Below are 24,691 nucleotides of genomic sequence, written 5' to 3' on the forward strand. Positions count from 1 at the left end.
CTCACAATGAGGTGCACCGTTCACACCCCGAGCACTGTGAGGAACTCCACTGCTGGGGAGCCAGGTGACCGGAAGGCTGTGTGCAGGCAAGGAGGCCCCATCGCCCGAAACTCCCAGGCAACACGTCCGACAGAAAAATGATAGACTGACAGAAGTTGTTTTGTGAGAGCTTTAATGGCACAAAATGTTTATAGCTACAAGTTATACAGGTATTGTAAACTGTATATAATGATACAAAGTGCTAACTAAGTAGATGAAGAATGCATAATCACTTTGGCTCAGTTAATTCCAATAGTTTCCACAACGGGTTCATGTAAAAACTCATCCGACTGGCTAAGTTTTCAATTCTCATTTTTTAGAAGAGTAAATATTTTTACTGCAATCACGGGAACTTGTTGCACTTTTCAATGTGCAAGTCTGTGCAGTTTTGCTCTTGATTGTATTTACAAAATAGCTTAAGCCAGTTTTCATCAAACATACGAAAAATGAAGCCTGCCTTTTGTTCCCAAATTGTAAACAGGTGTAAAGCTTTTTAAACATGAATCTCACAATTTCAACTGCTAATTGCTGAATTCTCCTTTCTAATCCACAATGTCTTCATTCAACACAAATCTGGGTAGGAGTAAAAATGTTCATCCTGTGTGTGAGGGCTATAGACACATACTACATGCTCTCATAACAAATGCTACCGTGATGATATATTCATGTTGTAAGTAATATTCTGTAATTTCGCTGATACTTTAAGAAAAAGGGCACACTATGTTTAACGTTGAAAGAAATCATAAATATACCCAGGTTCAATGGCACTACTGACAGAATTGCTACTGAACTCGGAAAGAGCACAACGCACTCGCTGTAAGAAGTCACTTTCATGTAAAGTACAATTTTACTTTTCCAATTGTAATACAAACTGCATACTGTAGCAGTTTAGCTACTCAGTTCTCCTAACTTTCTGGCCTTCCCAATTTTATTCAGGCTTTTCAAAAATCAGTGAGCCATCGGATTTACTTTCTTCCCAGAGAAATTCAAATATGAACACTTGAAATAAATAGGTTATAGAAGGCAAATCAAGTGTGACCAGGTTTATGAGTAAGACAGAAACATGGTCTAATAAAAAGATGTCCAAAATTATTTAGACATCAAATGCCAGAAAGAAAAAAGAAAATTACTTGGAAAACTATTTAGGATATATTATCCTTCTTAAAGATAGCCAGCTATGTTCTTGAAAAATTTTCTTGTTCAATCTGTATGTTATTTTCCACTATACCACACCAATTTTACAAACCTTGATGTGAGAGAAAAGAGTTATAGTTCCTGCAAACTGGTAAACCTGGCTGTCATAGTGTTTTCATTCAAGTTGACCTGATGCACTTTAAAGATTGCTAGTTTTAAAATTAACAATGGTTTTCTAAATAGTCAATAGCAACGTCTCTATCATAAACAGTAATATTTATATATAAAACATGTGGTATCCTTCAGAGTTATGCTAGATGTTCTGAAATCCAAGAACATCTACTCAAGATAACTGGTCATCTTGATGCTTTCTAACAATTTGGTCCTAAAGCTTCACATTTTAGAAACAAACGAACAAGTGTATCATTGAAGGAATCTGTTGAGTGTTCTGAACTTGAAGAGTTTACCATAACTGAAAAGACGGCTACATGAGAAAACGACCAGTGCCTGCCGTTGCAGGAATCACCTTGGGAAGACTGGACAGCAAACATTAATCAGTGAGAGATCAGAAGGAAACAAATGGCATCTTTTCAGAACGCTGTTCCCACAACCCAAGTCTGCTTTTCCAAGTTGCACAAATGCTTGGAATAACTCTGAAACAATTCTCTTCAGAGTTTAAAGGCTTCAGAGTATAGGTGATGCTTCCTAAAACAAGAAGCCTGTATTAACATCAAGAATTGGAAATCATTCCAAAGCCTCTGAGAGAGAGAAAAAAAATAAAGAAATAAAAAATAAAAAAAAATTAAAGTCACGAAAAATTCACATGCAGCTAATTAATGTAAAAAATACCAAACACACACACAAAAATCTCAAAAAGCAATTTCATATATTTCTAGGCCTGAGACGTTCCTTATGAGAAAGATGCTACACCATAGAAAAGACAGCATTACAACATACTAGTATGAAAATCTGCTGATGTATTTAGTTCTTACTATTTCATACCTATCATTTATATAGTTTGCCTCCTACAAATTAAAAGGCGCTATTAGGAGGCTTAGACAAAAAAGTGGCTCCGAAGCTGGTTTAAAATAATTTTTTATTGCCCAGGATGTTTTTTTCTTGTGTCTTGCTTTTTTGTTTGTCTGTTTTCTTTTTAATAACTATCAACTCAAGCTTAGGGAAGCTTGTCTTTGTCTTGAGGGAAAAACCCAACTAGACGATAAAGCTTCTTTGACATCACTTGCTAACCTGATCTCAGTTTAAGAGAAATGGTAGTTATGTCGCAAGAGTAAAATTCATACCATGAATGATACAGGTCTAGTCTGGTGGTACTAATTAGAGACAATAGCATTGTTGACAAAATTATAATCTGCTGGTGGCATTTGCGGAAAAGAAGCCCTTGCAAATTTCTAAACAACAGTAAACTCTGTTAGGAAATTCTAAAATGTCCTACAGGCCCAAAAGGGTATAAGGTTAGTAAAATGCCTCAACAGAGTTTGAATAAAATACTGGATTTGAGAGTTGCTGGAATTGGGTATGTAAAAACAGGGTGGTAGGTTGGGTCATGCTTACAATGGTCTCAAGTTCAAATAAGCTACTGTGACAATACATCACTTCACAGGTCACACGAACTTCCAGGGGCTTTCCTTTCCCTCAGTAGGTGCTGGCAGAGGGTGTGCTCAGTCGCTTTCCAATATAGATGCTGAAAGGAAGAAGAGACATCAAGTTTCACCTGTTTCAACAGTTCTGCACCAGCTTGTCCACAGGCTGAACTCCACTTAAAACTAAACTCTTCAGTCTTCGTAAAAGGCTCTAAAGGTTTATGGGCACTGCTCCCCAAACACCATGAAATCACCACTGACTTTCTTAAGCCAATCACCAGCCCAGTCAAACTGGTTTTAGATGATTACTCATTAAATCAGGGCTGGACAGCCAGGGGTAGTGATTAGACAAAGTAAAGCCTGAGAGAACAGATCCCTCCACAGGGTAAATAAAGCAGCCCACCTCCTTAGAGGTGTTCCTCTTTGGTGTAACTATACTAATATGTGAAATTATTTTGGTGCTCTACATAGGACAAAAAAAAAAAAAAAAAAAACCTTAAAAGCTGTCAGTGCTTTAAAGACAGCTCTTACTAGTAACTCTTAAGGATTAGGGGCCTTATGATGCTTTTTCATGCCAAGCCAGTATTTGGCCCTTTCAACAGCAAAACTAGAAAGGAAAATATGTAACTGGCTCCACCTCCAGTGCAATTAAAGCAACCAACTTTTAAACCCTCTTTTTACATTCATCTATAGAAATAGTTATACTTCCAGCAAGAGAGAGAATCTGAACATGACTGAAAGAGACAGGGCAAGGTACAGAAACCAACCACCCATGGGCAATGAACTGCTGTAGAGGCAGCAACATATGAAACTCCTACTCCTGCCCCAAATTAACCCCCATGCAAAGGTCACATATTGCCCTTCCACACAAACCCCTTCTAGGCTGCTGTTTGTGTTTACTGTCCTTGCCCTCACAAAAGCAGAACAAGCACCCGAGAGAGGCAAAAAGGGTGTATGGAAAGCTGTATGTGCATCTCCGAGGTCGTGACTGAGAATCTAAAACGACCCATTGGGCATGCTTAGAGCACAACATATGTCTTGAAAAAAATCAACAAATCCCAACACTTTGGGAGGCCAAGGCAGGCAGATCACCTGAGGTTGGGAGTTTGAGACCAGCCTGACCACCATGGAGAAACTCTGTCTCTACTAAAAATACAAAATTAGCCAGGTGTGGTGGCGCATGCCTGTAATCCCAGCTACTCGGGAGGCTGAGGCAGGAGAATCACTTGAACCTGGGAGGTGGAGGTTGTGATGAGCCAAGATCACGCCACTGCACTCCAGCCTGGGCAACAAGAGTGAAACTCTAGCTCAAAAAAAAAAAAAAAAAAAAAAAATTAACAGCTACTGTTTAACCTCTAAAATCTTTTAGAAGTAATTCATCAATTGTTTAAATCAAGGAAAAAAGGCAATTTATTGAAAAGATGTGGCTAAAAAACTTTTGAATTACAGGTAAATATAAGGTTGATTTTAGCAAAATGAAAATTCTACAAAGTTAAAAGAGGAAAAAAACAGCCCCAATCAACCTACCAGTTTCATTAAAAAACTATTCAATGTAATCATATATTTTTCCCAAATGAAAAAAAGTACTTTATCAACCACAAAATTTATAAGCTAAAGATTAGTTTAATTCATAAATTACTCAAGATTAAATATTAAACAACAAAACCCAAAAAGAAAAATCAATCACAGAAGAGTTCACTTAAAAATTATCACCTAGGGCCGGGCACGGTGGCTCAAGCCTGTAATCCCAGCACTTTGGGAGGCCGAGGCGGGTGGATCACGAGGTCAAGAGATCGAGGCCATCCTGGTCAACATGGTGAAACCCCGTCTCTACTAAAAATACAAAAAATTAGCTAGGCATGGTGGCGCGTGCCTGTAATCCCAGCTACTCAGGAGCCTGAGGCAGGAGAATTGCCTGAACCCAGGAGGTGGAGGTTGTAGTGAGCCGAGATCACGCTATTGCACTCCAGCCTGGGTAACCAGAGCGAAACTCTGTCTCAAAAAAAAAAAAAAGATCACCTAGGGGATTAACATTAACATCATCTTTTCTTTTTTTTCCCCCCAAGACACAGAGTCTTGCTCTGTCACATACCCTGGATTGCAGTGGCATGATCTGGCTCACTACAACTTCCGCCTCCTGGGTTGAAGCAATTCTGCCTCAACCTCCCAAGTAACTGGGATTACAGGCATGCACCACCATGCTCAGCTAAATTTTTGTATTTTTAGTAGAGATGAGGTTTCACCATGTTGGCCAGGCTGGTCTCAAACTCCTGACCTCAGGTGATCCACCTGCCTTGGCCTCCCAAAGCGCTAGGATTATAGGCGCGAGCCACCGCAACTAGCCAAACTTCTTATTTTTAAATAAGCGAAAAAACCCTACTGTTATCAAAAATGCTTATTTGTAGAACAACTGTGTACCCACTTTAATCATTCTTAAGTTCACCTTATTTGCACTAAAACATTGAAAGTAAAGCAATAAAAACTGCTTTCACATACATTTCTTTAATCTGCAAATAAAATATGAGGATAAAATAACGGAAAAAAACTTTAGGAGTTTACCAGTACTCACCCTAGCCCCAAAGCCAAAACATGAGAAAGGAAGAGAGATGGAATGAACACTTTCAGAAATTCTGCGGAGAAGATACCCCCTTTCTTCATGGCTCCACTTTTCCTCATGCTTAGAGACACAGAACGTTTAGGGTGTCTGAAGTGGAACTCCCTGAGAAAGAAATTCAGAGGCAGATGTCACCTGCTGAAAATATCATGGGGGTTACCTGTCCCACCGCCTGTAAGCATGTGCAGATCCGCTGTGTCCACTGACAAGAAATATGTGACAACTCACTTGGGTGGAATGTTTTCGGGTCTACTGGACCAGTCTGACACCCAGTCTGCACTTTTCTTCAAAGCCTCAACTTCCTTCTCTCCTTCTACAACTTCTTCTTCTGACTGTAAAGAAGAATTCAAACTTAAAAAAAAAATAGAAGGAAGACCAATTCCTCCTAATACAAAGACAAATCTAGACAGAAAATATACTAAACTCATAAGGTTGTGCATCAGCAATTTTAGCTAAGAAACATTCTGTTTTTCTAAATAATGATGAAAAATAATCTAAGATCAGAGTCTATAATATCTTTAGAACAACCTAACTGAGCTTTGCTGTTTTGATATCTAAGCACAGCATAGGAACTGGAAAAGACTGCATTTGGGGATGTAATGCTAAGGGAAGTATAAAAAAACCTCCATAAGAGTTAAATCTGGGCGATACTTACATGGAGTTCTACTGTATTATTCTCTTTTACATGCACTTAACATATTCATAATTAGGCGGGGCAGGGTGGCTCACACCTGTAATCCCAGCACTTTGGGAGGCTGAGGTGGGCAGATCACTTGAGGTCAGGAGCTGGACACCAGCCTGGCCAACATGGTGAAACCCTGTCTTTACTAAAAACACAAAAATTAGCTGTGTTTATTCCCAACTACTTGGGAGGCTAGGCAGAAGAATCACTTGAGCCTTTGGGATGGAGGTTGCAGTGAGCTGAGATCCAGCCACTACACTCCAGCTGGGCAACAGACTCTGTCTCAAAAAAAAAAATTTCTTAATTTAAAAAAATAAAAGGATATGCTAAAAATAAAGTGATGAGAAGTAAAACAAAAAGAAGTGAGAGATGTGATGAGGAAACAAACAAGAGCATTTACTGAGCACTGAAAGCGACAAATATTATTCCAAGCGTGTCACTTACATTAACTTGTTTCATTTTATTTTCTGAATACAGGGTCTCCTCTGTCACCCAGGCCAGAGTGCAATCATAGCTTACTGCAACCTTGAATTCCTGGGCTCAATTAATCCTCCCATTCAGCCACCCAAGTAACTGGGACTACAGGTTATGTCACCATAACCAGCTAATTTTTGCATTTTTTAAAGAGACAGTGTTTCACTATGTTGCCCAGCCTGGTCTTGAACTCCTGGGTCTAAGGGATCTTCCCTGCCTTAGGCTCTCAAAATGCTGGGATTACAGGTATGAGACGCCATACCCAGTCACGCGCATTAACTTTTACCTTGCAACAACAACCCTACAAAAATAGGAATTATTAAAAATCCCCTTTTATAGATGAGGAGACTGAGACATAGATTAAATAATTTGCCTAAGGTCCCACACCCAACACATAGCAGGGCCGGTATTCAAACCCAAAAACACGTGTTGAGAGGCCCTGCTGTTAAGCACGAGGTTTTACTCTCTGGGAGGAGACTGTATTTTTAGGACAAACTGCTATACAAACATTTTCCAAGGTTTTGAAACTATGTTATAACAAGTTTTTTGGAATAATCTATAATAAGTCAAGTCAGAATTTAACATTTGTCATATCAAATAAAATGAAAAATGTGATTTTCGGAAATTGTTCATGATAACCTAAAGTTTTAGGCCAAAAACAATTAAAATTTCCAAAAGCCCCCCTTTTAAAAGAACCAAAGGAAAGAAAAAGTCATAAAAATAATACTGTATTATTTATTCAGGGTTTTTTTGTTTTTGTTTTTTGAGACAGAGTCTCAGGCTGGAGTGCAGTGGCGTGATCTCGGCTCACTGCAACCTCTGCCTCTTGGGTTCAAGCGATTCTCCTGCCTCAGCTTCCAGAGTAGCTGGGATTACAGGTGCCCGCCACCACACCTGGTCAATTTTTATATTTTTAGTAGAAACGGGGTTTCACCATGTTGACCAGGCGGGTCTCAAGCTCCTGACCTCATATGATCCACACAGCACTTTGGGAACAAAGTGCTGGGATTACAGGTGTGAGCCATGGCACCTGGCCATATTCAGTTTTAGGAAATGTCATGCTATGACCCCAAACCCAAGGGTCTCAAAACTAAGAAGCATGTTGACATTTTATTTTGTTTGACTAGGATTCACTCTTTGACCAGAGGTGACACTCTTTTCAGTAGGCAGCTAAGAAATGCAGAGTCTGGCATATTCACGTGACTCTTTTTTGACAGGTCTAGTTCTCTGTGAAATAGCTGCCCTAGAACAGGAACTTCAGACAGGGCAAAGTAAAACCCCTGCGTGTGTCTGCTGCTCTTGTTAGTACCATTCTTATCTAGTTCTGCTGAACTTGGCAAATTCCACAGAATAACACAATGTAGCATTTAGGATTAAGCTCTTTCCACTGGCTACTGAGATTACTCAGAATCATGAGTTGGCTCTTTGGAGTAACCCTGAAATCATCCCAAATCAAAAAGAATCCATTGTTACAATTTCCTTGCAGCTCGATTGGTGGCACACAGTATCTGACTACACCCAGCACACTGCAGGTCCAGGTCGCTTCTGTTTAGTTTCCTGCTTTGGCCTCGCAGGTCTCTCTTTAAAGCTGCTCAAATATTTAACAAGTTAGTATTTCATAATTTCTGACAATGAAAATGCAGTAAGATTTTACGCTCTAGTTTTTTTTTTTTTTTTCAAGAGGATGGAATTTTCTCAGTTGAGTGAAGCACAGTTATCTTTGGACAAGTGTTTTAAAAAGAAAACAAAACAAAAAAGAACTCCAGATAGGTTCCTCAACTTATCCTAACACTTTAAGAGTGGTAAGCTTTCCTCATTTACTACTGCTCTGTGCTTCCATTTATTAATCTCAAATTTGCCACTTTCAGGTTTTAAACTGCCTTCCAATTCTTGGAATTCCAGAATATGGTAAAAATGTACTAATCTAATTATATAAGCTTTGTGCTTTTAAAATCAATAATCCTCTCTCTATACCAACATCTATTCAAAGAAGATTCTGGCTGGGCACGGTGGCTCACACCTGTAATCCCAGCACTTTGGGAGGCCAAGGTGTGTGGATCACTTGAGGGCGGGAGCTTGAGACCAGGCTGGCCAACATGGCAAAACCCCATCTCTACTAAAATTATAAAAATTAGCCGGATGTTTTGGTGCACACCTGTAATCCCAGCTACTTGGGCAGCGGAGGCAGGAGAATTGCTTGAACCTGGGAGGCAGAGATTGCAGTGAGCCATGATCATGCCACTGCCCTTCAGCCTGGGTGACAGAGTGAGACTGTCTCAAAAACAAAAAAACAAAAACAAAGAAGAGTCTGATCATTCTAGCCTTTTCTCTCACATGGAGTTCTTTATTTTCCAATCATTTAAGTTTTCCTTCTCTGGTCCACCTCAAGGTCACTTTGTCCTCTAAACATGGATAGTTAAGCTGTATACCATGATTTATGCACAGATATATATCACAGTTTTACAAAAGAGGAAAAGGAGGACATTTTCAGTTTGGATCATTTTTCAGTAACACCCAACATTGTGCTGGCATTTTTGGTCCCAGAAACACAATGCAAAATATCTTCAAGAAGTAATCTATATTGCTTCTCAGTTTTGGCTAAGCTAAGATCAAGTGAAGAAATAATCTAGAGTCTATTTTCTGATACAGAACTGAGACTGTTGAGGATGATCATCCCAAAAGTTTCACGATCTTTTTCCTCCGTGCACACTGCCTTAGGCTCCCCATACCATAACTCAGCAGACATTTTCCAGTTCATTTTCATGGTTTTGTGCATTCTCCTGTAGTCAACTGAACTCACTGACTTACTTTAATAGAAAGAACAAGGGCCACGGACTCAGGACTTTCAGTCCGGGCTCTAACACTGAATTGCTTTGTGATCCTAGATAAGTCATTAGTACAAAGCCTCACTTTTTCCATGGGGATAATATCACTGCTTTCACTAGACTGAGAACATTAAAAGAGAGCTGGAAGTACTAACTCATGCCTTTGATTCCAACACTTTGGGAGGCTGACGTGCGAGGATCGTTTGAGACTGGCCTGGGCAATATATAGAGACTCTTGTCTATACAAAAAAATTTAACCAGGCATGGCAACGTGTACCTGTTGTCCCAGCTACTAGGGAGGCTGAGGCAGAAGGACTGCTTGAGCCAGGAATCAGAGTCTGCAGTGGGCTATGACTGCACCACTGCACTCCAGCCTGGGTGACAAGGCAAGACCCTGAGATCCTGTCTCAAATATAAAAAAAAAGAGAGAGAGAAACATTTTAAAAAAGAAATCAAGAACCTAGAACATATCTAGTTATTGTTAGTGACTTTGCTTCCTCATCTTGAAAAAGCTTGAAAATGGCATATATTCCTTATAAACACATATAAAAACATTCAATAAGATCCAGCACAATAACAGCCTTTTGTTAACTGCCTTTTTAAGTCTCCTAACCATAAACTTCTTTCTTCTAATTCATGAAGAAAATCTGTTTTCCTAAATCCTAAAGTAATTAATTTTTACATTACTGTTTCTTCCATTTAAAAAAGACAATGTAAAAGGCTTTTTGAAAGTTTAAACTATACCTACTGACAGCTCTCTTATTAAGTCTTACTCAACTGTTATAACGTCTCTTATAGGAGTCAGACTGCTTTTCCAAACTCTTCCCTTTGTCGAAAGAGAACTGACTGATCTAATTGTCAACATAAAGTACCTCCTCTTGATGAACATTCCTAAATGTTCTTTTAGGAATATGTTCCTGTGAAGGGAGCAACACTGGCAAACCTACCAAAGGCCAAAAACCTGATATTTTCTTTCCTGAATTTCAAAAATTCTTTGGAATTCTAGGGTAGATGCATTCAGCTCTAGAATTCCATGTAAATATTCAGCTAAACCCAATTGTACATCTGCAACTCCATGAGCCAGGAAAGCATTTGCCAAAGTGCTCCATGAGGTTATTAAGCTCTTAAGGGAAAAATGTATGCAGAGAGGAGGAAGAAAGTTTAAGGTCAGATAAGCTTGGGAAACACTTGGTTTAATTAAACCCATTTCTTTTTTTCTTTTTTTTTTTAAGAGACCGAGGGTCTTGCTATGTTGCCCAGGCTGGACTCAAAACTCCCAGGACTCAAGGGATCCTCCCACCTCCACCTCCCAAGCAGCTGAGACTACAGGCAAGTGCCACAATGCCCAGCTTAAACTATAACCATTTCTTGACTGCAGGAACTGTCAGAAGTACTCATGTGACTACTCGGGTGAGTGTGGGGGAATCTGGGGCTGCATTCCTTTCCATTTTATCTGACTTCAGGACTGCCCTGTGGAACTTCCCTTTGAACAAACATTCTTGAAAACACATTTTGGAAAATGCTAATATGAACTTTAAGCTTTCTGTGTAAAAGGTGATATACGGATTGAAGAAATCCTCCTCAGGAAAGACCACAGCAAAGAATTTGATTTGTCTCTTGGATTCCTTGAAACACTTTCTGCCATGGAGACTTTATATCCTTTCTTCTACATCAGCTAGAGCTTACTGCACGTGGCCAAACTGATAGGCAGAAGCCAGCAACTCAAATGCTCCTGTCAGATCACCTTACTACACGACAGCCTGCTATTGTGAGTTTCTCTGTAAGTATAAAGCTCATCATCAAATAAATTTGTGTGAATCCATACATTTTCAGTATTTCAGAGAAAAGCAAAAACAGAGCATAGTCAAAGTATGAAGGAATTCTGTGACCTTCAGAAACAATACCGGGTGTGCCGAAGATACACAGAATATTTCTAGTGCAAAGGGACAAAGACACAGCATAATGAGAACCCCACAAAACAAGGTTTTTGTTGCAACTCATTCGAAGATTCATTATTTTTCAAGCAACTTAAATGCAGAAAAAAAAGACAATGGTTCTGGTCCTCACTTTTAGGTGATATTACCTATCAATAAAGCTAAAGGCTGGGTATGAGTATTCTAAATCATTAGCAACAATTATATACTTTCCGTATTTTAAGTTTCATAATACAAACATTTGTGAGATTTTAATACTATATCCATCTATGTTCCCAACAATGTCAACTCCTAGTAAACGATATTTATCTTCAAGGAATCCTGCATAATTTAGATAAATTTTATGTCTACCTCTTGAAATTTATCTCAAAAGTCACTGCTTTGGTTTCAGGCGAAGTCTTCACACCTAGTTCTAACACAACCTTCATTTTCATTTATTCTGTGGTCTTAAAGCCTCTGTCTCAGTTTTTTTCTATTTATAAACTCAAGAAACTAGCCTGTAGGTCAGGTATGGTGGCTCGTGCCTATAATCCCAGCACTTTGGGAGGCCAAGGCTGCTGGATCACACGGTGAGGAGTTTGAGACCAGCCTGAACAATATGGTGAAACCCCGCGTCTACTAAAAATACAAACATTAGCTGGGCACGGTGGTGCGCACCTGTAGTCCCAGATACTCAGGAGGCTGAGGCAGGAGAATCGCTTGAACCCAGGAGGTAGAGGCTATAGGGAGCCGAGATCAGGCCACTGCACTCCAGCCTGGGCGACAGAGCAAGATTCCATTTCAATTTAAAAAAAAAAAAAAAAAAGAAACGAGCATGGCGTATTGGCATGCTTCATTATGGACAAGAATCTTCCAGTTCTTTTAGAGTGACAGGGCCCAAAATCCTTAGTTGTAAAGGAGTGTGGCAAGAACTATATCATCCTAAATAAATTCCAAAATCAGAAATTCAGTAACAGCTTCAAACTATTCCTAAAAGTCTTCTTTTTCTTTAATATATTTTAGCAAAACACACGTAGACAATGTGCATCTTTCTTGTTTGCTATAAATCAGAATCCCTCCCACACACCTGAGAGCTATGGTCCCTGCTGGTGTGCATTTCCACATCAAACATGATCTGCCCATCTTCTTGTGGCGAAGGGCTAGAAGAGAAAAAATTTAGCTATTACTTTTAATTCTCATTTTGTCACACTTGACACTTAGTCTCTACCAGAAATAAGAAAATTAAAAATTACAGCAGTATGGCTTTGAAAAAGCAAATCAGAAAATTTATCATAACCCCATACAAGAAAATTTTATGAAACATTAAAGGGCCAAATGAAATTGAGCATTTTACACCTAGAATGTTCTGTCCTTTTTCAGTAGTAATGAATTCCTTCAAAATGATAAATGTGCAAAGGAAATACTACTTACAGACACAAACTGTCACATTTTCTTATATCTACTCTTTGGTCCATTAAAGGTAAAATAATCTTCAAATTCGGGAATTTTAGAGTTCCTTTTCTCAAAGTTCTCTTATTAAATAATTCACCACCCGTAGTTTTCACAGTGCATAAGGTAGTTCTCAAAGATGTTTTCAGAGGGTTTTCGAGGTTAGAGTTCCTTTTGTAATACTAGTAGGATTTGTTTGCCTTTTTCATTCTCATTCTCCCATGAGTGTCTAATGGAATTTTCCGAAGGCTATACAGTATGTGATAGTACAACAGGTAGAACGCAGAAGCGGATGAGAGCCGGTTGTTCTCTAATAGGCTTGGTATTAGAGATTTGTAAACGTGTAAAACAATGCCACTATTCTTATTAACTTGGGGGGACTTATAGAAGATAGTTATTTTCACTAAAAAAGCTTATCTATGTTAGAATGTATTATTTTTGAATATGTACTTTCTCAGTGTTAGTTTCTAATATAGTAAATATCAAAATATATAAACCCACAAGCAAGTCCTTTGGGGTCCCTAATTATTTTTAAGAATGTAAAAGTATATAAAGACCAACAACTTTGATAACCACTATTTTACTTATTTCAGAAATATTTGCTTTATTTGAGACTGAATTATATAAGCTTATATTTGAATATACAATCTTTCTGATTGTACAAAATATATTTTTAGAACTATAAAAATTTACAGATAAGTTTTTAGACAAAAACCACATAATCACAAACTGTACTTGATATAAGAGACGAACAGAATGTGTTAAGTTAATTTCTTAGCTTTATCAATGATTCCTTGTGTAGCCACTGAAAGTCACTGGATCCCTCACTACATACACATACCCTCCCCCCAAAATCTAAAAGAGAAATAAAAAATATTTGGGGTTTAACTTGCTGAAAGGAATAGATATTAACTATTAAAGTTACCAAGAATATGTATGTATACAATGTTAATTAATGTATAGAGATGCTGGTGAGACTGACTCAGAAATAAGTAAGATCATCAGAAATTTATCAGACAAATTAGGCCTAGGAGTTTTTTCGAATGGTATAATTGACACAGGGGATTCTTAAAAGGGAAAAGCTCGTTCTGTATAAACATCATATATGTTTAGGAAATTTCTGTCTTGAACTAGCACAGGAGTCAACCAGAACTGGGCACTTCTACTGGCCTCAGTTTACTATCTTTGTGATCCTAACACCATTAGCTTCACAGCTACACATCAAGTTAAGGGTCAGCCTTACATAGCCTCGACCAGGTCAAGGCAGGCAGGGTGACAAAGTCAGGAATCCTGTGGAAGCACTGCTCTGCTTCTGCATGCTTCTTCATGCTGGCACCAGCCTTTTCTCTAAACTGTTTATTCCTCCTGAAATAATTTGGAATGCATTAGAGCTTCACCCATGACACATATTAGAATCGGCTGGGGAGTTTTAAAATATTGTGATGTCTCTACCCTGCCCTGGCAACCAAAATGAGAAATTCTTGAGATGCAGTCCATGTGCTGGCACTTTTAAAAGCTCCCTGTGTGAATCTAGGATGCCCTCAAGGCGAAAATGCCTGCGACAGGGTGGAACGCGAAGCAGAACACACTGGGTTCCCAGCTAACAACCCCTGCAGCCACACAAATATTTCTATGGAATAATTTTGCAGTAGAAAAGACTCATAAATCAGCTCTAGGACTGATATCCAACAACCCTAAAACCTTCCCCGCAACAAGAAACACTTCCCAATGACTTCAAATACAGAGACGCATGGCAATTCAAATGACATGATTTCTGAGACACTCTTCAATGGTAAAGCGTGTGAGTCAGACATCCCAGGAGAGTGCTGCTGCACACTAGAGTTCTAGGCATTCTCTGAAAGACAACCACTAATCTAGGGCCCGGAGATACATAAGATGAGGGGTAGGAAGTGTTCAAAAGCACTTGCCATGCCTCCTTTTCACATGCTTTCACAACTTAAACACGATCATGGGAGGGTGAAGTCATATTCAATCACATGTAACAGGATGAACAGACAGGTAAGCAGGTGACTTTTCTTTGCTCGATGACACCACCATGTTAACAACAGGCTAATGGACACCGTGGTGTCAATGATCAAGGCCCATGCACTGGAATGCAGAGTGAAAGCCTTGCTGACAGGCCATTAACAAGCAGAAAACTTCAGACACCCATCGGCAAGTTCCATAATATAAACATGTATCTTCATTCGGAAAGACAGACTTAATGCTGTAGCTACTGGAATCAAGGGCAAGCTGTTCAGAAGAGAGCCATCTGCTGTGTTCTGCTTATGACAAGAGCCATCCCAGGCTCTAAGAAGCACAGGGACAAGTCAGGGATGACACGGGGGTGGCGGGGGTGCATAGTGTGCCACAGAGCCAGCAAACCAGTCCCCCGGCTGCCTTGGCAACATTAGTGGATCATAAGTCCCTCGGGAAGCTGGAATATAATTTAACTGATTTCTCCTTTTCGCTTCTTCTGGTAAGTAATAATATGTGCAATATACACAATTTTTACCAAATACAAAAATGTTAAGAAGAAAAATATCCATCCTGCATCCCTAAAGATAAGCACTGTTTACATTCCTCAGCATTTCCTTAATCTGCTTCCTGTGCGTTTGCTGTATGGTTAACATCAGCTAACAGCTACTCAGAAGGTCAGCCGGTGCCCTATAATGCTAACAGTGTAGCTGTCATTGAAACAAGAATTTTGTAAATGTCACTGAATATTCAGCCCCTCTGGAAAAAAAGAAAAGCTTACACTAAAAAATAATAACCTGGTTTCATTCCAACACATATATCTCACTGTAATCTTACTCTTTCACTATAAGCAGTCTTTAATCCATGGAATGAGCTTCCTCGGGTCAAATACAGAAAAACGGTCTGAAACAAAACATCTCTGAGAAAGGAGAAGGGCCTTCAAAACTACCTTTACAGACCTTGGCTGGCGCTTCCAACTGTGCAAATATTGCTATAATGTGAATCAACCTGCAGTTCCTATGGGTCAAACATTTACTTAGTGTCTATTATGTGCCAGCACCATTACCGTGAAGCTAATAAAGATGAAACATGGTCCCTGCCCTTTGAAGCCTCAAGATCTAGAAGGGAAGACAGATATACACAGAGGTAACTAATTCAAGGCAGTCTGTGATCTGTAAAAGAGGGACTCAAAGGAAAATGGGAGAAAGATTAATTCTATGAAGTAGCATTTATGCCACTGAATTTTAAACTGATAAACTGCTAAAAATAATGTAATCTGATTAAAAAAAGTGACAATCTGGAGAAAACAGGGGGCACTGGAACACCTGTCAATTAGCTGTCTGATATAAACACAATCTATGTATCTGTGGAATATATATTACACTGCAATATATCAGGAGGCATTTTTGCTAAGTGAAGATTTAAGCAAATAAATTTTTCCTAGAGATAATGAGCCCTGTAACCCACCCGTGTCCTGAATTCCACCAAAACACGGATCTCACTTACCTGTCACAGTGAGAGCTGCCTCTTGAACTACTCTGTCCTGATTCATGTTGTGCATCCAAAAGAATCTTCTCCATGTCTCCATTGTGAATGGAGGATGAGGAAGGCACATGTTCTAGCCCCCCATTTTTCCCATTGCCATTATCATTGCCATTGCTGCTATTCATGGGTAGCTCCACCCAGGAACCTGTTGGACAAGTCAGATAAGTTAACCACAGCAGAACTGAAATCTGTCATGTGCACACAGATGTGAATATGGTGAATCCAGATAAGAATTCTGACTCTCCTCAAACGAAATGCAAAAGTATTCTGAAGAAAAGAAAGAGTAATAAAAGTCTAAACATCTATTAAGTTCTGTTCCTGAAATAGCTCATGCCATCAGCTGAGAAGAAACGGGAACTCTAAAACATCTTGGAAAATGTGTTTTTCAGCCAATTTTCTCTTTTGTTAAACCTTAGTTTATAATAACACTTTACTGAAAACTCTGAGGTTGCTTTTAAAAAAAAAATAGCTACTTTTTTACTAGACAGGCTACTTACCTTTAATATTTCAGCTGGTGTATAGATATACGCACAGAGAGACACTTTCTTCATAGTCTACCTAAGCTACTCAGCTTTATCTGATTCGTAAATGAAACAGTAAGTATTATCAATTAGAAATTTCATAAAAGGTTATCTAAGTAAGTTAGCAACTATATCCTCCTTAGTGCAAACAACGGAGAAACTCCTAGAGAGGGAACTTAAATCCAGTAGCAAACATTTCAATTTGTGCACAAATCAGGAGCATAAAATTAAGGCAGCTGGTTAACAAAACCAGGTGATAATGCGAAAAATTCAGAAAAAAGCTTTAGCTCTATCTCACTGATTCGTTTCTTCATTTCCTTTATATCACTGCTAGAAGTCTTTCTCCTTTTTTATACACTAAACATACCTTGTGAACTTGTCTTTTTTCTCTTCTCTCCCACGAGTTCCTACTTTCTAGAGTTTTCGTTAAGCCCTGTTGATTTGGGGGCAGAAACAACTGCACATTAGCTACACGCAAACACGAATGTTTTCTTGGGCAAAAAGTTGAAGGGGTGGAGCCACAGAAAAAGGGGATGTGGCACTGGTAATTCTGCATAGGTCTTGAAAATATTGGCCCAGTAAGTCTGCTAAAAGTATTAAGGTGTTTTAATTTTAATAAGAGTTGAGGCCAGGGACAGTGGTTCACACAGGTAATCCCAGCACTCTGGGAGGCTAAGGCACCAGGATTGCTCAAGTGCGGGAGTTTTACACCAGCCTTGGCAACATGGCAAGACCTTGTCTCTACAAAAGAACAGTAAGAAAATAAGTAAAAGAATTGAAATAATTGTTAACAGTAGCCAATAAAGTAACTTCACAGCAAAAAGAGATAGTGGTATATTTTGTTAATCTTTTCCTTTTTTTTTTTTTTTTTTGAGACGGAGTCTGGCTCTGTAGCCCAGGCTAGAGTGCAGTGGTGCGATCTCCGCTCACTGCAATCTCTGCCTCTGAGTCTTCGTTCAAGCAATTCTCCTGACCTCAGCCCCACAAGTAGCTGGGATGACAGGCATGCACCACGATGTCTAGCTAATTTTTGTATTTTTAGTAGAGATGGGCTTTCACCATGTTGACCAGGCTGATCTTGAACTCCTGACCTCATGTTCTGCTCACCTTGGCTTCCCAAAATGCTGGGATTACAGGCGTGAGCCACCGTGCCCAGCCTCCATTGCTTATGATAAATTTTGTTTTAGAAAATGTAACCAAGCAGCTTGGTGGGGCCACCTCTCTAAACTCCCAGCAGAAGCATTAGAAAGAGTTCCAGGGATAAATAAGGATTTCTGTCAGTAAGATGAAGCAATCATCAAAACTGGCTCAAACTCCAAAACGCACGCTAAATGTGGTGATGGCTACACCAGATCCCGAATGAACTCAACATCGCCCTCACAAGAAGGAAAGCTCGCAGGCAGACCTGGCTGGGAATCTGAACCCATTGCTTCCTGTCTACCTGTGTGACCTCAGTTTCAGCCTCCTCATTTACAAAACAGAGATAATAATAACACAGGGTTGCTGTGAGGATTTAGTAGTATCAAGTGCTGGTAAATGGAAGATACTCAGTTATACAGTAGAATTTACATTTATAAATACTTAGAACCCTTTGCTTTCCATCTGAGGCAGCCCCAGTGGCACCAATATCCCATAATCACCACCAATTCCTTAGGACTCTGCTGCCAAAGGACACAGTTCTACAACATCTCTGTGGCCTCATTCTATACACACATAAAATGGACATAGACTAGAGAGAACTCGAAATGGATCAGCAATTAAAACTAGCAAAGCTAAGAGAAATCTAACACTGAAGATAATTGAACTCACTCGAGTGCCTCTGGAGTGTATAAGAAATATGCCAAAAGCATCCCTAAATTTAGAGCTCTGCAAAATATTTCAGCTGGAGAGAAAGGAGGTGGGGGAGAGAATATGTATATGAAAAACAGTTTTTTTCTGACTCCTACTGCTTCTAGGATTTTCAAACTTATTTTTAAACCAATGGGAGCAATTCTTCTTGTGTAGAAGCCCAATGCAAACAATAAAACAAACCAGAAGCAGAGCTAAGGAACCAGGAGTTCCAGATGGGTCTCTGTGGAAGCCAGTCTTCCCTAATATACAATAAATACTCATTTGAAGTAGATGATCAAAGAGAAATAAGGGTGTAACAAAAAATATCAGGTTTTCCGGTCCTTACTTTTTTTTGAGACAGTCTTGCATTGTCACCCAGGCTGGAAGTACAGTGGCACAATCGCAGCTCACCACAGCCTGACTCCTGGGCTCAAGCAAGCCTCCTACCTCAGCCTCCCAAGAAGCTGGGACTATAGGGCACATGCAACCACGCCCCGCTAATTTATTTATTTATTTTTTTGGTAGAGATGGGGTCTTCCTACATTGCCCAGGTTGGTCTCAAACTCCCAGACTTCAGCAATCCTCCCACCTCAGCCTCCCAAAGTGCTGGGGTTACAGATTATGAGCCACTCCCAGCCTGGTTTTTACTTTTATGAAGGACTTTCAAATCAATGCCTGGATTCTATTTTCTTCATTAAAAATGCATAAGCAATCATAATCTAAAATATACTTTAGAAACCCGAACAAAGAGACATACCTAGAAAAGCTCAGTAAAAGTGATCTCTGCTGTGGCCTCCACACCCTGTGGTGTAACTGAAAGCATTTCTACTTAAGACAGACAATTTGTACTTGCCATATACTGGTCTACTGTGGTCAGGGGCAGAACTGAAGCCAGGCTTCCACTCTCAGTCAAAGCTGTCACCCTTGCACAGGGTACTTATAGCCTCACTTTCCCCATCTATAAAACAGATAACTGTATCTACCTCGAAGACTTTGTTAGGAGGATTACATGAATAAAGCATGCAGAACAGTAAGAAAGCTCCCTAGGAAAGTTTTAGCTACTATAATTATATTCTGTATCATATCAAAACCGTTCCTTACTGCAAACATATGTTCTTAGAAAATGTAAACAATCAGCACCTAAAATTTACAATCACCGTTTCTCCTCACCTCCCATTCCTACACCCAAAGGAGTCACTTTTGAGTTTCACATGGAGATTTTGATTTTTTTTTCAATGAAACATGTCTGTTTTCATAAAGAAATGAAACTGTACCATACACACGTACTTACATAATCTGTAAGTCGTTTTTCAGATGTCTTCCCTATCAGTACACACTGACATTAATTCTTCTGAACAACGGCACTGCATCTCACCTTTGATGAGGATATACCGTCCTTTCACCATTATCTAAATGGCAATGGTCACCCCTACTCAGATGCTTGTTTCTAATACTTTGTTGTTACAAGCAGCGCTTCAGTGAACATTCTGGAGAATAATTTGACAATAGGTATTAAGAGCCTTAAAAGGGTAATTTCCTTTAACTCGGTAATTTGCTTCCAAAAATATCATCTATGGAAATACATAGTGCAGAGAAAGTTATGTGCATAGGCATTGAGAGGCTACATATTAATCTTTTGAGTAATACACAGAAGAGCAAAACAGATGAACAACATGTCTTTGTCTCATCACCTGATTCGTTCCTGATTTACAAACTCAGAACTTCTTAGTGTTCTAACTCTACCAACCCTCACAAAGTCCAGTTTTACTTGGAAAGGAAGCAATGCTAGATAAGAGGTTTGTGCTGTCCAAGCGATACAAAGTAGAAAACCACAGAGTGAATTCCCTTCCTAACAATCAAGCTTGAAGACTAAAAGCTGGAAGCTTCTCTATGATTTAGACTTTACAAACGAAGTAAGAGCCGTTCCTTATGCTAATTTGCACAAAATATGCAGTGGCATGAGATATTTTCTGGTTTGGGTTTTAGGGAATGACTAAGAGAATGCTTCTCCATTCTCTAACGTAACAGATTGTGAAGGGTGGTTTAGTAATTGTGATTACATTCATTAATGTATGTTGCATCATCTTTACAGTTTTATAATCACTAGTTCAGTCCTCTTGCAATAAGGGGAGGAGAGGAGCTTTGGGACACGAGGAGGAGAAAATGAAGAGTTTTTCTCCTCAATTTCCCCCCTAACTTTTCAAGGCCCACATAGAACTCTTTTCATATTTCATTATATTTACATTCTTTCCTCAAAGCCTTTCATTCATTATTGAAAGGAATCCAGACCAGGCCAACAAGAGTCACTGACATTCTTCTAAAAAAAAAAAAAATGTTGGTCTTTTTGTAGAAGTATTTACACACAAGTTACATAGGTATTCAAAACATTGTTACGAGGCAGGGACACTTCATGAAGGCCTTAAGAGTACTCTTGATAACAGGAAAGCAGGCACATGATGGTTGAAGATTTATTTAAAAAAAGAAAAAAAGAGTTTGTGACCAGCCTGGGCAACAAAGCAAAACTCAATCTCTACAAAAAATAAGTTAGCCAGTGACCAACCTGGCCAACAAAGTGAAACTCCATCTCTACAAGAAATAAAATAATTAGCTGGGTGTGGGGGCGTGCACCTATACTCCTCGCTACCTGCTCACTTGAGCCCAGGTAGTAGAAGCTGCAATCAGCTATGACTGCATCACTGCATTCCAGCCTGGGTGACAGAGCAAGACTCTATCTCAAAAATAAAAATAAAAACAAGGAAAGAAAAAAAGGCTATATGTCTCAACAAGAATTATACTACTGCTTTGATTTTCCTTACTCACTGAATCTTATTCAAATACTCTTAAGGAAGTTAACAGTTAATAATTCTTTTTTTTTTTTTAAACAGTTAAGAATTCTTAATAAAACAAACTGGACAACAACCTTTTGACTTGGCAAGAGTTTGGGTATCTGCCCTGTAATTTGTAATGAAAGTGAACAGTCTCTTCATAACGGTAAACTTATAAAAAAAAAATCACAGAAATACTTCACTATTCAAATATTTCAATAATTTGCTATTGAAACTCTGCTTTGACCCCTGAACCAAAGATACAATCCCAAACCCAAGATAATCTGTACATTTCATCTCCTGTTTTCAGTTGTGCAACTTTACCCAACAAAATACTTCGACTTATCAGCAATTTGGACAGTACTAGATGCCCAAGTTGTTTTGCCCAGTACCCAAAAATCACTTCAAGGAATCAATGAGGCCTCTTGTTTTCTTCAGTCCAGTATTGTGTAATGAGCTAAAAAAACGAACAGAGTAAGAGGCAGGAAGGGAGTAATTAAATACGGCATTATCTAAAAGCTTTTCAGGAAGCTCACCCTATCTCACATAAAATACTACCTAGCAGATTTCCCAAAGCAATATTTTGATATCCCATGCAGCCTGAGTGTAATTCCACCTCTGTAAGAGCCAGAGTCAACCAGGTAGGAACAAATTGGCCAAAGACATCAAACTCGTCATAGGTCTGTAAGACACCAAGACAAACAATGACATATGGCTCAACCCCCTTTTTTTTTTCTTTTTTCATTGAGACAGAGTCTTGCTCTGCTACCAGGGCTGGAGTGCAGTGGCACAATCTCAGGTCACTGGAACCTCTGTCTCCCGGGTTCAAATAATTCTCCTGCCTCAGCCTCCGAGTAGCTGGGATTACAGGCGCCCGCCACTATGCCAGGCTAATTTTTGTATTTTCAGTAGAGAGGGGGTTGGTTTTTCACCTTGTTGGCAGGCTGGTCTCGAACTCCTGACCTCAAGTGAACCATCCAACTCGGCCTACCAAAGTGCTGGGATAACAGGCGTGAGCCACCACGCCCTGCGTGGCTTAGCCCTTTGTGTTGTTGTTAAAGGGGTCAAAGGAAGATGAAAATCCCTTTGCGTTCAGTGAAATTATGTACACCTACCAAGTATCTTCACTTGTAAGAAAACTGCACAATTAAACAGAATACTACCAAGAGACAGAAAGGTGGGTCACCTTTGTGCATCAGGTAGAATAACACAGACAAAATAAGACACATATACACCAGCAGGACCACTAAAAAGAAGCCTGGTTCTGGACCGCTGAAAAGAAGTCCCGAAAAGAGGCTGCGCGTTGGCTCACGCCTGTAATCCCAGAACTTCAGGAAGCCCAGGCGGGCGGATGACGTGAGGTCAGGGGTTTGAGACCAGCCTGGCCAAAATGGCGAAATTTCGTCTCTACTAAAAATACAAAAATTTGCCAGGTGGGTGGCGGGCACCTGTAGTGCCAGCTACTCACGAGGCTGAGGCAGGAGAATCCCAACCAGGAAGCGGAGGTTGCAGTGAGCTGAGAAAACGCAGCTACACTCCACCTTAGGTGACAGAGCCAGACTCCAACTCAAAAAAAAAAAAAAAAAAAAAGGCACCTGACAGGCTGAATGTCAGAACCTCAGCTTTGCTCCCAGCTGGCTGTGAACTTGGACACAAGGCCCCTTAATCAAGACCTGTTTCTCTACTGGTAAACAACAGAAGGCAGCTAGCTAGCTCTGAAGTTTCTTCCCATTCTAAAATCCAAGCGAGTACGCTAAACACGGGCAAATAACTTAAAATTGCATAGGAATATGTGATACAAATAACGTTTAAAGACACATACATTCATCCTAATTTGCTGCGGGAAATAATATAAACATCTTACATTCTGTAATATATGACACTTGAAGGTCTTGGGAGCTAACCCATCAAAACCTGAAGCAGCAGCATCCATCTTAAAACATCCAGATTCCATCCCTACCTGGTGAGGGCTGCAACTGCCTTCCCTGGAATAATAATCTTCAGGCCACATTGGAAGAACCTCCCTGTTACGAAAGACACTGCACGACCTTTAATCAACCAAGTGGTTTTGAAAAGACATAGTCTGGCCACATGCTCACTGCCCCCACTACCTCTTTCCCCAGAGATGAATTACAAAGGTTAGGCAAGAATCCTTCCAAGAAGGCTCCTGGCTCTCACAACGCCTGACAAAAATGTGAGGACCACACGTCTGAGCAGCGGAATGTTAAGAAAAGCCCCTGGCCTGGGTAGTCCATCAGCTCTGCCTGTTGACTTTCAACTGCCCGACTGCGTTTCTAATTCCGTTTCTTTAAATGCATGACCCCAGACTCCCTGATGTGTGCAGTCCTGGGTGTTTCAGGAGGCTGCTCTCAGGTTTACTGGGCACACAACCCCATCGCTTAAAAAAAAAAAAAAAATTACTTGGGCAACTTCGAGAAATCAAAAAAAGGAAAAAGGAAAAGCAAGGCACAGCCTCTCACCCCACACGTGACAAGCCACCCCTAGACCAGTAAATGAATTTTCCTGACGACCATGTGGCAACAAAGGAATGCTCGCTGGGGGCTCCCGCGCCCGCCAGACGCTGCCCGCTTGCGGGCCCCGCACACCTGATCCTTGACACGTCCCACGGCCGCCGCCCGCCCCACCCCGCTCCTGCGCGTCCATCCCCCGGCGTCCCATCCGCACGTCCCATCCCGGCCCACGTCCCCTCCGCGGCCCGCTCCTCCCACCCGGCCTCCCCGCCCCCCAGGCCCGCCCCCGTCCCGCCCCACCCGGCTTCGCTGCTGGGGACCCCCCACACCAGGGAGATCCGCGCGACCTCCGCCGATCCCGGACCGCGAACCCAAAAGGCCCGGGGCCCCAAGATCCCAGAGGGCACCGGAGAGGCCCGGAGGAAGGCAGACGCCCCTCCTCCTGACAGGTGACGGGAGCTGTCAGTCACCCGGACATCCTCGGCCTGGGCCAATGGGCTGCCTTCTCCTCCCGCCTCCCGCGCCGCGCCGGTGGCGGCGGCTGGGGCGGCTCCTCCTCCCCCATCCCCTTCACCGAGCCCTCGGCCCCACACTCACTGTTGAGGCCGGCCGGCGGGGGCAGAGACTGGTCACTTTCCTCGCAGTTGTTGTTGTTATTGTGCAGGGGTGGCGGCGGCTCGACTAGGTGGGACATTGTCAGGCGGGTGGCAGGGCTGCGGCAGCTGCAGGACTGTCTCCGGCTCTCAGGCAGCAACACAACAAGCCGAGTCCCCCGCCCCCTTTTCTGCGCT

General features: G+C 40.7%; 1 protein-coding gene across 14 annotated transcripts; it reads right to left on the reverse strand.

Moving 5' to 3' along the window:
* Nucleotides 1-155: 155 nt before the first annotated feature.
* On the reverse strand, nt 156-24,660 carry BNIP3L (BCL2 interacting protein 3 like). Of its 14 annotated transcripts, none has more exons than XM_078347214.1 (10): nt 24,248-24,273; nt 23,390-23,477; nt 19,896-20,091; nt 19,458-19,562; nt 17,142-17,207; nt 16,215-16,398; nt 12,370-12,442; nt 5,617-5,720; nt 5,344-5,493; nt 156-2,875 (listed from the first exon to the last, which is right to left on the reverse strand). In XM_078347214.1, exons 6-10 carry the CDS (start codon nt 16,376-16,378, stop codon nt 2,827-2,829), a joined length of 540 nt encoding a protein of 179 aa, XP_078203340.1. In that variant the 5' UTR covers nt 16,379-16,398; nt 17,142-17,207; nt 19,458-19,562; nt 19,896-20,091; nt 23,390-23,477; nt 24,248-24,273; the 3' UTR covers nt 156-2,826. The 14 variants fall into 14 exon arrangements, with proteins under 14 accessions (XP_078203340.1, XP_078203341.1, XP_078203339.1 ...); XM_078347215.1 differs by having other exon boundaries at nt 23,390-23,453; nt 24,230-24,273; XM_078347213.1 differs by lacking the exons at nt 19,458-19,562; nt 19,896-20,091.
* Between the last annotated feature and the right edge of the window lie 31 nt (nt 24,661-24,691).

This window comes from Callithrix jacchus, chromosome 13 (genome assembly GCF_049354715.1).
Source record: "Callithrix jacchus isolate 240 chromosome 13, calJac240_pri, whole genome shotgun sequence".
Classification (NCBI taxonomy): Eukaryota; Metazoa; Chordata; class Mammalia; order Primates; family Cebidae; genus Callithrix; species Callithrix jacchus.

Coding starts and splice junctions, on each gene's coding strand:
- BNIP3L (XM_002756821.6), bottom strand. CDS start 24,594: ATGTCCCACCTAGTCGAGCCGCCGCCACCCCTGCACAATAACAACAAC. Junction 5,721..12,369: donor GCAGGGACCATAGCTCTCAG/GTGTGTGGGAGG, acceptor TCTTCTTTACAG/TCAGAAGAAGAAGTTGTAGA. Junction 2,876..5,343: donor GTTTTGGCTTTGGGGCTAGG/GTGAGTACTGGT, acceptor TCTTCCTTTCAG/CATCTATATTGGAAAGCGAC.